Source organism: Glycine max, chromosome 10 (genome assembly GCF_000004515.6).
Source record: "Glycine max cultivar Williams 82 chromosome 10, Glycine_max_v4.0, whole genome shotgun sequence".
NCBI classification, from domain to species: domain Eukaryota; kingdom Viridiplantae; phylum Streptophyta; class Magnoliopsida; order Fabales; family Fabaceae; genus Glycine; species Glycine max.
The window spans coordinates 49972562-49985528 of record NC_038246.2 but is presented as its reverse complement, the minus strand read 5'-3'; the positions used below and the strand labels follow the sequence as shown (position 1 = coordinate 49985528).

The 12967-nt window shown below is 32.8% G+C and overlaps 2 protein-coding genes across 2 annotated transcripts; both read right to left on the bottom strand.

Annotated features, from left to right (window-relative positions):
* Positions 1–2313: 2313 nt before the first annotated feature.
* Positions 2314–4414, bottom strand: LOC732549 (nitrate and chloride transporter). Its single transcript, NM_001249882.2, has one exon. The coding sequence runs from the start codon at positions 4356–4358 to the stop codon at positions 2562–2564; it is 1797 nt and encodes a 598-aa protein (NP_001236811.2). The 5' UTR covers positions 4359–4414; the 3' UTR covers positions 2314–2561.
* A 5279-nt stretch (positions 4415–9693) lies between these two features.
* LOC100776865 (uncharacterized) lies at positions 9694–11793 on the bottom strand. Its single transcript, XM_003536648.5, has one exon. The coding sequence runs from the start codon at positions 11592–11594 to the stop codon at positions 9834–9836; it is 1761 nt and encodes a 586-aa protein (XP_003536696.1). The 5' UTR covers positions 11595–11793; the 3' UTR covers positions 9694–9833.
* Between the last annotated feature and the right edge of the window lie 1174 nt (positions 11794–12967).

Genomic DNA, 12967 nt, shown 5'->3' with positions numbered 1-12967 from the left:
TATTTTAAATTAAGATAACTCTATAATTTAAAATTAACTAAATAATTACGGTGCATCATATTGAGATATTAATTTATAATACGTAATTTCCTTTTTGTAAATAAATACATTTATTTTGAGACATTTATCATCGCATGATGTAATAATACGATGAAGGATTGATAACCAAGATAGTTTTTTGTCTTGGATGGGATATTAATTCGAGAACACACTAAGTATGTATGCTTTAGTAAAAAAGGTCAACAACTTGATTGAGTGAAAATCAATATCTAATTAGTTCTTTGTTCTCTCATGGAAAAACCGGATATGCAATTAGCAATACGCAAAACACTTTGATTACAAAATAGTACAAAAGGAAATAAATCGATCAAATCTGATAATTGAAGTACGAAAAAAAAATCAGGATCAATATTTAGTTTACTTACCGTGAAGACTTAACTCAGACACTTAAATGCATAAATTATTGAGAAAAAAGAGAAAAATAAGAAGAGTTTGATGATCATGTCTGTGAATAATTTTTTTTTACACTTCAAATGATTCAAAATATTTTGTTAATATGATTTTTAACATAATTATTTTAAAAGTTAAAACTTATTATATATGGTAAGTTGTAAATGAAAAACAGAAAAATAATTTTATACTATTAGTTTTTTTTATAAAAAATAATAATAATAATAATAAATATAATGTGTGATGTAATAATAAAAGAAGTCAGATATGGTAAAAAGAGGTTGAAATTGAAATATAAAAAAATTAAGATTGATATTTATGCATTTTCTTTTGTTTTAAAAAATAGGCTTTATGGAAGCATTTTTCTGCATTTTTTTTTTGTTTTCCAGAATATGCTTTCTGGAAGTATACTCGAGTCAAATGGATCTAAAATAGGTATTTTGAAAGTCTGTTATGCAATTATACAATAAACATTTCTTAATACACTTATAAATCTGGAATATATTATATAATACCTATTTCAGAAGAAGAAAAAAATTCATGCTTTAAGATTTTAGAATTAAAACATTTGGGAATAATTTAATCCACACCAATAAAAATGAAAATTACATGAAGCAACTGATGAAGTGCATAGAATAAATGCCCTTGTTTTTAATGGAACAGGCCGAAACGGGCCAATCAAACAAAATGAGACTTACAGGCCCATTTTTTCATCCAAAAATATTGGTAAGAAATTTCATCCGATGGACACAAATGAGGTAGGAATTAATTGATATATGATGATATGATTGCTAGTTTGCTCCGGAACCACGGCTTATAGGATATATTTTTTTGTCTGCATAATTTGTCTTGTTCTGTATCAAGTCCTCAGCATCTATTTCTGTCACCAACATTGCTTTGACTTTGACAATTTGGCAGATATCCAAACATACATATAATTTACCAAGAGTTTTTTGTCAAAGACACAGCTGTGAAATGTTGATAACCTGTTTATCTCACATCTCTGACTTTTTGTTTCTCAAGAAAAGTAATTGTATCAGTAAACGATAAAGGGTAAGGTATTTTAACTTGGAAAAAATAAACTTGTTAAGCATTCTACCCTTCTCTTCCTCTTGTGTGACTCCCTCCTTCTCTGATCTTTTCCCAGCCACTTCACTGTCTCCCTCCCCTTATCTGGTCATTTTTTTTCCAACAACAAACTCTCCATATTTTCTTTCCATTGCTCCACCGATTCTCCCATGTGTTATTGTGTTGATTGAGTTTCTCATACCTTTCGGGAATTCTTTCCCAAATCAAAGGACATAGAGCAAGATAATCAATAAATAGGGAAGAAGTAGTATAGGTTTGTTGACTTCAAACACGAGAAGCCACGGAAATCCGCTTTCCTACTGGAACCAGATCTACAAGACGTTTCTAGGCAACAAACTGTGAGTTTAATGGAAAAGAAAGTCGTGGGTCAACGAAGACCCTTAACCACGTTTTAACGTGAAAATTTAAATTTTTATTTTTTTAATTGCCATGGCATTAAATGGTTGGTGGGAGAGGAAAATGGGGATACTTTGAGATGGATAGTTTCAATCCGATTCATATTAAGTTTAGACTAGACTTTCTAAAGATGGTGGCTGGTGCCAGCTAATGATCAAAGTCTAGCTTGTTCCATTTATAAACCTGAGATTTTATTTACAGACCATATTCATGCATGATATAAATTAAGAAACGTATACACTATGTACTATATATAGCAGCAGCCAGCCTTAAAGTAGATAAACACTTCCCGTTTTGTGAATTAGGCATTATCCAACCACTTGCATGTGATAATTAAATGAGCAAAAATTTGCATTAAACTACATCAACAATTGCAATAATACGGCAATCACGTTTCTATTATTTTATTTTACTCGTTTTCTAGAATACAGGCGAAAAAAAGGGGACTTCGTTTTGTGTGACAAAGAAAACGAAAGGTAAACATCACGGCAAATAAAATTTAGCAAAAACATAATGATACACACTTATTACATTGTATATCATGTATGAGGTATGACCACATCATTAATCAATTAGTTTCTTGTTTGCACCTTGAGCTACAACAGCATCATCCTTTGCCAATAGTCTTACTCCTGAGTTGGCACCACATGTTTCTCATCTTTCTTTGCGTTGTTTCCGTTCTCCACCTTCGCCATTTCAGCTTCTGTCACCGTGGCTGCAGCATCCCGGTATCTCTTGTATATGTCACTTTTGTAAAAGGTTCTTGTCCTAGCTACCAAGATGAGTGAAACAATAACACCAAAGAAAGTAGCAGCTGTGATAATAATGAAGGATAACTTGAAGCAATGGATCCCAATGCAGTTCAATTCCTGTCCTTCCTTTCTCTCAAGCCCCAATTCCGCAAGTTGCTTCTTGGCTTCTTTGTCATACAAATGCCCAGTCATCACCACATTAAGCACATATAGCCCTAGTGGACTTGCTGCACTTCCAAAGTTATACAAAGTTGCATAATATTTATGTCCAAAAAGCTCGGATATAATGGCAAAAAGTAAAGGCCACTGTGCGCCAAAACAAAACCCAATAATCACCGAAGCCGCATAAAGACCATTTGGCACGTCAAATGCAATCAGAAGGTGACCAGCACATGACAAGAGCATGGTTAGTGTAAGCATGAGAGGACGAGGGAACTTGTACTTTTGTAGATAATGTTCAGAAACAAATCCAGCGAAAACCCTTCCTAGATAATTCCAAATGCTTACTAGGGACACGAAAGTGCTTATGCTTTTCTTTGGGTATCTAAGCGACTTTCCTATCTGACCAAGGTTATCTATTGCGGTCAACGTGCCACCAATACCAAATATGCTACATATGAATAGTATCCACATGTCGATGCTGAATAGCGCCTGAAGTATTGTATAGTCCTCACCTCTTGCTGGTGGACTAAAAACATTTTCCCACCACCTGGTATCATTGGAAGAAAGTGAATTGCTGCTACCATCAGTAGTCTCATTGGGTTTCACCTTTTCACCCTGATCGGTTACTATTTTCACCGGGGAGGGGTCAACCAAAGCGAGCCTTTTACTCTGCCAGACCTTATATTCCTCCATAGAAACAACAGCAAGTGGGAGGAGGAGCAGAAAGAGCACCATAGCAGAGCTGACACCAAACTCACTCTGAGTGAAGTTGACCCTTTTCTGTACAGTGATCATGACCAAAAGAAACCCAGCAAGGCCAAGAGAAATATACAGAAACTTGTAGAAAACATTGAGCTCATTAGGCTGCCTAACAGGCTTCATGTAGCGAATGGTTCGAAGGGAAGCGAAGGAAATAGCAGCGGGGAGCCAAGCTATGAGCAAAATCAAAGCCCTTGTGTCATCATAGTATATGGCAGAGTAGAGTTGTGTGATGATTGCACCACTAAGACCGAGGTAACCTTTGAGGATACCTAACACGACCCCGTTTCTTTCTGGAAAGTTCTTGATACAAGTGACAAGGGAACCAGTGTTGGCGAAGGTCTGAGAGTTAGCGCCTATGCAGATGTAGAGACACATCTGCCACACTTTGGGTTTGGCTATTTTTTGGGTGACGGAAAGCCAAATCATGAAGTAGCCAAAGAAGTTGAGGATGGCACCAATGGCGAGGACAACCCAAGGTGGAGCGACCTCGTTGATTAGGCCTGAGATGACCCCAACGTTGGTGCCCAAGTCCTTGAAGAAACTGAGGAGATTGAGAGTGGTTTGGTCGTAACCGAGGGTTGTTTTGATGTCGCTGGAATAGAGACCGAACATGTAGGTGGCTCCAGCGGCGGCCATGATTAGAAAGGAGGCGAACACCACGAACCATCTCCCGGTGATGACTTGGACGGTGAGACTCTTGATGTCTCGCCATCCATGAACACCGGTATTCGAACCTCCAACTACCATGTTTGTGGATATAGACCAAGCACTTGCTGCTTGTGTTAGTACAAACTACAAAGGTGCATATGAGTGGAAATTAAAGTTCGTATATATAGCGTGTGACTTGTGAGTACTTTCCATATTATATAGGCGGAGTGAAGCGTTACATTCTCTTCTCTACTTTTTTTAAGGCAATTTCATTCTCGCCAACTACTTGTGCTTTCGGTTCTTAAATGTTCTCACTGTTAGATTCTGTAAATGATCATATATTTTTAAATCTCTGTCTTTGATTATTTTGTACGTCTTGCTTATTCTTATTCATTATCTATCCTTTTCATTTATTTTATTTTTTTTAGATAAATTGGCATACGTACAAAATACGCGAGTTAGACGTTCCTTAAAAAATTAAAGACCAATGGACTTGTCTGATCCTAATTTAATAGATACATATTCTATTAATAAATGCAAATGAATAAGTAAGCAAGTGGAGAGTGGAGATTGATTTTGTACGTATGCCAATTTTTCTAAAAAAATAAATAAATGAAAAGGATAGATAATGAATAAGAATAAGACGAAAATTAAATTAAAGATCTGTTTGTTTGTTTTTATATTATTAATAACATGGTCTGATTATTTTAGAATTATATTTCAATGGCTTCTAAAATATCTGACTTTGTTTGTTCATAGAAAATATCTTACAGGCGCAAGTACAGTTGTGTCCCTGCTTTGGAAAACGATTTCTTTTGTAATCACGACCTTTGGGCTCTGGCCTGCTGTTCAAACTTTCGACTTTATCATTGTGATTTCTGAAGCTTCCACACCCTATTTCAGGCTTAGAATAATCATGTTTAGTGTTTTTTTTTTACATCAAATCATGTTAAGTTGTTGAATTTGTGTTGACCAACAAAAAGTTATTGAATTTACTTTCTTGTTAATTGTTATAAAGCTCAAAACTATTTTTCAACAAAAAATTTAGCATGCCGATCCAATTACAACTTAAGTTGTGCACGTATTAGAATATATGATACCTATTTGTTTTAGATTTAATTATAAAATACTTATTGATGTTTTAAATGTAACTGAAGCATGTGTTTAAATAATCTTAATTATAAATTATCTGTTAAAACGCATATTATAATATGTAAAGTTGATTTGGGCCGTTATTAACGAAACCAGGTCATAAGAAACGGGGCTGCTGGGCAACAGAGACTAAAATGAATTAGTTGACCCTGGAATATTGGGTTCTCCTTTAGACGTGCAACCAGATCCGCGCATTCTGAGATAAGCAGAATATCGTAATTATTTATTGGCTAAAAAACTACTCCATATTCTGCAGTATGGTATCGTTATTGGCTAAGATTATTTATTGGGTTCTCCTTTAATGTGAGAATATCCATGATCTTCATAGAGATTATTACATGCAGTATGGTATCGTTGTTGAAGATTATATAAAAATTTTCACATTATTATTAAACTATATAAAAAGTCGTCAATAAAATTTACAACTTTATTTATTTTATTTTTTATAATATCAACAATAAAAAGATTATATAACAAAATTAAAATATAAAAATACATAAATGGTAGTTGTAATTTATAGAGATTTAAGTTTTTTTTTATAGCATTATGTATTTTGTAAACCTGGCAATATTTTTCTTTAAAGAAAATATTATAAATTATTTTTAAAAAATCTGTAAGTACCACTAACTACACCGTTGATAATTTTGGCGCATTTTTTGGCAAAAAAATTTCCTAATTTAGGATAAACTTTAGAACAACAACATTATCATTAATTTAATGCAAAATTTTCCAAAGGTGTAGTTGTACCCTTGTTTTTTTTTTTTTTGTTGGAAAGTAGTTCCCTTGTTCGTATGCGTCTAATTTTGTTATTATTATTATTTTGAATGATAAAATGCAAGAGAGTTCCAAGAATTTATTAGAATAAGAACATGGTTCAAGACTCACTGAACTTATAGATAATTTACTAACAAAGTTTAATAGAATTTAAAGTTATATTCTTTTTAAATATGAATTCTATTCTTATATATCAACAGATAAATCTTTGTTTGTTTACTATATATATGTCTAATTTATATAGTTATCAATTATCAAGAAAGTAGGGCGTGGGTAACGTGAAGGTTGGATTTTCGATGCGTATGTAATAATCCTTATTTAATTGGTTTGGCTGGCAGTTGGTAAGTAAGGGCCACGGTGCATCTCCGAGCAAGTTCCTATTTTATTCTGTAATTATAATATTATGACGATGATTCTGCCTGTATTGGATTCACTAGAATGATAGGGTGTGTCAAGTTTATTATATGTCAAAGATTATTGTGATATGAAATCTCTGATTTTACGTGTTACCTCGATTGATTTGCAGGTATAGCGTATATGTTGCACTTCCTTTAAATTACTCTATTGAATCTAAATAATTAACATAATCATGTACGATATTCTTATATTTACTCAAGTGAGAATGATGATATATTTAACGGGAGAAATTATATTGATTCTTATTATATAAATTTTTTGAACCAATGCTAGTCACATGTTATAAGTAATATTATTATTTGTGAATTGAAAAATACTCATATTCTCTTATTTAGGAGCAAAATTATTGTATTTTTTATATTTAAGATGTTTTAAGTCAATTATATTTTTTTTTCAAAAAAAATGTTTAATTATAAATTTTTGATTGTGTGTGTAACCAATAGAAAAGGATATAATCAAATAATGAATCAAAAAAATGATTAAACAAGTAACTAAGTTTTATAAACTAATTAAAAATTTAAATAAAATAATTAACCAATAGAATAGTTTTTTTAAAATAAATGTAACGTTTAAATATTTTTAATATTTATTTAAAACGACTTCATAAATTTTTAAATAAAGTAATAATAAAAAATTTCATTTCATTAAAATGATATATTTTGTTACATTAAGTGAATAACGTGATGTTTGTAAAAAAAAAACGATTTTCATAAATCTAAAAAAATGAGTTTAAAAAAAGCTCAAAAAGATGTATGACACTCCTAAAAGAAAAGAGTGAAAAGCATGATCTTCATGTTAATTACTGTCAATCATTTTATTTACACCTTAAAAAAATTATTCATACACAAATGTTTATATATAAAGCCACTACCAGAAAAAAAAAAAAAAAGCAAATATAAACGAGATGTACATACAATTTTTCTACAATAATCTTATACAATTTTATTTATCATAACTTTTTATTTTCTTTCTTTCTCTTTCTCAGTTCATTTTTTTCTTATCACATTTCCTATTAGATTTCGCTCACTCTCTCTCTCTTTCTCCACATTTCTGTTTCCACTGAAGATGATAGACCTTCTAACAAATATACAACCATTATTTTATATAATATTTAAGTCCTCTCTATTTTTTTTCCTAAATGGTGTTTTAATAAAAAAAATAAAGAAATATCATTTCAATGTTTGAAGCAAAGAATATGTTATTCTTAGATTACAAAGTAGATTTTGCTTCAATAAAAATTGAAGGCAAATTATGATTTTAAAAATTTAAACAAGGTATCTAAATCTAAATAAAACAAAGGTTTTCTATCATTATAATTGTTATTCCCTAAAAAAAATCATTATAATTTCTATAATGAATTTTGAAAAAAAAATCTCTTCTCTCCAACTACAATTTAATTTAATAGTATTGTATCTTTTTTTTTTAATTTATATAAAGTTAGTTTTATGGTGTACGTGGCCAATTATTATGATTGTACGTTAATTAAATTTAATATATTAATTTAAAAATTATAATTTAATTTTTATTTTTGGACCCTAAAAACATTTCTTAACTTTGTCTCTCATTGATAAAATATCACCATTTTAAATTAATATATATATATATATATATATATATATATATATATATATATTCATTATTAATATGTTAACTCTTAGTTTTTTTATAATTTAAGATTTAGTTTATGTTTCTTTTTTTATTATTATTAAGAAAGCAAAAAAGTCTATTATTAAAAATTCATTATGAATATAACCATGAGATGAAAAAAAATATAACAACTAAAAATATTATAATTTTAATCACATGTCATATTTTAATTCAATCAAAAAGTGATATAAAATATAACTGTAATTTCAATCCATTTAAAAATTATATTTTTTTATAGCATACCTATATTTTTCTTTTAAAAAATGAGGTGGTCTAACTGTCCCAAGTAAAAATGGGATTAAATAATCCCATCCATTGACCCAATAAAATTACATAAAATTTTGTGCATAATTATCTAACAAATGAGTATAATTTTGTTGGATCACATAGGATGAAGTTGTTTAATCCCATTTTGGTTGAGATTAGTTAAACAAACCCTTTGTTTAATATTGACAAAATTAAAACATTAACTGTCATGACAAATACTATTTTGATTGCCATGTTGACTTGGTTAACTGTTTTCTTCCACATATATTCCCATTGTACAATTTTTTTTTTTTGAAATATTATTCCAATTTAACAATTATGATATGCAGTTTGTGAATATTATTAAATATATTTTTAAAACAATTTCGATTTTAGGGGAGTAGAAGATGAACAATTTAGTCTTGTCAGACATTAACAAGCCCGAGAATACTTCTCGATGGATCAAGCCTGTTTGCTGCTGGCACTTTAAAGTCCAATATTGGTGCATCTGTTTTCATCAAATCCATGGTGCGCGCTTTTTGTATGGGAGCATGTCTTTGAAATGCAGATGGAGAATTTGTAGCTACAAGCTAGGACATCTTTTCAAGCTGGAGTTATTCCTAGTGTCGAAGCTGAAGCAGCATCGTTACTGGCAGCTGTTAATTGGATTATTGATACGAGGCTTCAAAATGTGATTTTTCAGATAGATTGCAAGCATGTTTTGCCAGTATATATCCACTGCATTTTGCGCTTGATATCAGAATTGGGATCCATTTTGACAGCATGTAAACAAAAACTTAGTTTTATTAACAAATCATCCATGAATGTGATCGCAGAAAAGTAAATTTAGTTGCTCATTCTCGAGTTTATATTAGTCTACAGTTTTATACTCCTTTTTTTATCAATGGTTTGCTTATTAATAAAATGATATGAACACACTTTTACAGTTTTTTTAAAAAAAATTTGCAAGCCACTTGCATGTGATAATTAACTGAGCAAACATGCATTAAACTACGTCAAATATTTTATTTGAAATTGTGCCTTTTGATGATTTGAAAAGACAACAGCAAACCTCGAAGCGAAAGGAGGAATCGTCAACGGCAATCATGTTTCTTTTATTTTTATTTTAATCGTTCTAGAATAAATGCGAAAAAAATTGCACGTCGTTTTGTGTGACAAAGAAAATGAGAAGTATACATAAGGGAAAAGAAAATGTAGCAAACTATAATGTTGAATATTACATATTGTCCAACATGTATGACTACATTATTAATTAATTAATTTATCGTTTGAACATTGATCTAATCAAGCAACATCGTATATCTTTTACCATTAGTCCTACGTCTGAGCTGGCACCACATGTTTGGAATCTTTCTCCGCCATTTCAGTTTCTGCCTCCGTGGCTGCATCCCTGTATCTCTTGTATATGTCACTTCTGTAAAAGGTTCTTGTCCTAGCCACCAAAATGAGTGAAACAATGGCACCAAAGAAAGTTGCAGCTGTGATAATAATGAAAGATAACTTGAAGCAATTGACCCCAACACAATTCAATTCATGCCCTTCCTCTCTTGTAAGCCCCGACGCTGCAAGTTGCTTCTTGGCTTCTTTGTCGTACAGATACCCAGTCATCTTCACATTAAGCACATATAGTCCCAGTGGACTTGCTACGCTTCCAAAATTGTACAAAGTTGCATAATATTTAAGTCCAAAAAGCTCGGATATGATGGCAAAAAGTAAAGGCCACTGAGCACCAAAACAAAACCCAATAATCACCGAAGCCACGTAAAGGCCATTTGGCACATCAAAGGCAATCAGAAGGTGACCAACACATGATAAGAGCAGAGTCAAAGTAAGCATAAGAGGACGAGGGAACTTGTACTTTTGTAGAAAATGTTCAGACACAAACCCAGAGAAAACCCTTCCCAGATAATTCCAAATGCTTACTAGGGACACGAAAGTGCTTCTAGTTTTCTTTGGGTATCTAAGCGAGGTTCCTATCTGACCAAGATTATCTATGGCGGTCAACGTGCCCCCAACACCACATATGCAAGTCATGAAAAGTATTAGCATGTCGACGCTGAACAGCGCCTGAAGTATTGTATAGTCCTCACCTCTTGCCGGTGGACTAAAGACATTTTCCCACCACTTGGTGTCATTGGAAGAAACTGAATTATTGTTGCTACCATTAATAGTCTCATTCGGTTTCACCTTTTCACCCTGATCGGTTACTACTTTCACTGGGGAGGGGTCAACCAAAGCGAGTCTTTTACCCTGCCAGACCTTATATTCTTCTATAGAAACAATAGTAAGTGGGAGGAAGAGCAAGAAGAGCATAATAGCAGCGCTGACACCAAACTCACTCTGAGTGAAGTTGACTTTGTTCTCTACAATGATCATGACCATAAGAAACCCAGCAAGGCCAAGAGAAACATAGAGAAAGTTGTAGAAAACCTTGAGCTCGTTAGGCTTCCTAACGGGCTTCATGTAGCGAATGGTTCGAAGGAAAGCAAAGGAAATAGCAGCTGGGAGCCACCCAATGAGCAAAATCAAAGACCTGGTGTCGTCATAGTAAATAGCATGGTAGAGTTGCGTGATGATTGCACCGCTAAGACCCACGTAGCCTTTAAGGATTCCCAACACAGCCCCACGGCTTTCTGGAAAGTTCTTGACACACGTGACAAGAGAACCTGTGTTGGCGAAGGACTGAGAATTAGCACCTATGCAGATGTAGAGACACATCTGCCACACTTTGGGTTTGGCTATTTTTTTAGTGACGGAAAGCCAAATCATGAAGTAGCCAAAGAAGTTAAGGATGGCACCAATGGCTAGAACCACCCAGGGTGGAGTGAGCTCGTTGATTAGACCTGAGAGGATGCCAACATTGCTACCCAAGTCCTTGAAGAAACTGAGGAGGTCGAGAGTGGATTGGTCGTAACCGAGGGTGGTTTTGATGTCGCTGGAATAGAGACCGAACATGTAGGTTGCTCCGGCGGCTGCCATGATTAGAAAAGAGGCGAATACGACGAACCATCGACCGGTGATCACTTGGACGCTGAGACTCTTGATGTCTCCCCATCCATGAACACCGGTGATTGCCATGTTTCTTGATATCAAGCAATTAATTTGATCTGCTTGTTACAAAATAGCTAGCAGGGGCAGGGTAGTACTAGCTGCCTGCAGATGCCTCAAAATTCAAGTCTCTGTATATTAAATATATATAGAGATGGACAGCATAGTTAAATGTTGCAGGTCTTTTCGACATTTTTTTTTTCCATTACTTGTTTCTTATGGTATTATTGACTAACTTATTCTTTCCACACTAACATGGATAAGGAAAAAAGAAAAAAAGATAAATGGTCACTTTTCGTTCCGCTTAAAGCAATAAGTAATTAGTAACCTATTACTATAACATTATAACTGCATCCTTACTGAGATTTTCATATCAATTACAGATTGCCATATCAAATTATCAATTACAAGTTGTAATATTTGTTTGTATCAATTATAGGAGATTTTGTAGATTACGTTCCTTACATTCAGCCTCTCTGCTCTGCTTATATGTTCGTACTTCAGCTTCCTAATGCAATGACATTTTTTCAGCCTATATATTTTCCTATTTCTTTCTTGGTAAAGTATGCTATGTTCCTTCATTTGAGATAGTAGCAAATGGTTTATCAAAGTACTTGCCACACTCTTAACTCTTAAGTTTTGGAGCTTTAGGGACAAACTCGGAGAGCACAATACACCCCTTCGTTTGAGGAAGGGAGTTAAAGCAATTAATGATTTGTAACCTATTACAATAATTACCATCATAACTGCATCACCACTGCTATTTTTGTTCTGTTTAATAATATTAGGATACCTTTTTTCCTACCAATTTTTTCGAAAAATAAAGTTTATTTTTCCTCTTAACGAAACCAGCTCATTAGCATCAAAGGCATCTTTTCAGAAAAGAAAAAAAAAAGAAGAAGCAACAAGGAAGCTGGGCCATGATCTTAGAAATAGTATTAAATATATAAAACAGGGATTTAATTGACTTTGGATGTGTGCATCGAGAGATCTGGTCAATCTGAGATAAGAGAGTAGAAAAGTCACTCAGAAATTATTAGTGGCTAAAAAACTACACGTGGTTCAACGATAGCTATATGAAGATCAAGGATATCCTCGGATAATAACTCTGTCTCATTGTATTTAGAGATAAGCGGAGTAGAAAATTCACAGAGAAATAATTAACGGCTAAAAAAGTACAAATTGTTTTCCAAAATAGTGTATAATGTGTGCGTGTTTGTCTCTTTCGTTGTCTCGTCTTCCTGTATGAGTGCAAAGTTTAATTAATAAAAAATTAAAATACATTTTGAAAATTTGATAAGCCGTGTGTATAATGTAATGGTTGCAAAAAATTACTCTGACCATTTTGATTTCGTAAACATGTTAAAGATTGAGACGCGCACACTTCCCTGTACATACTGGTA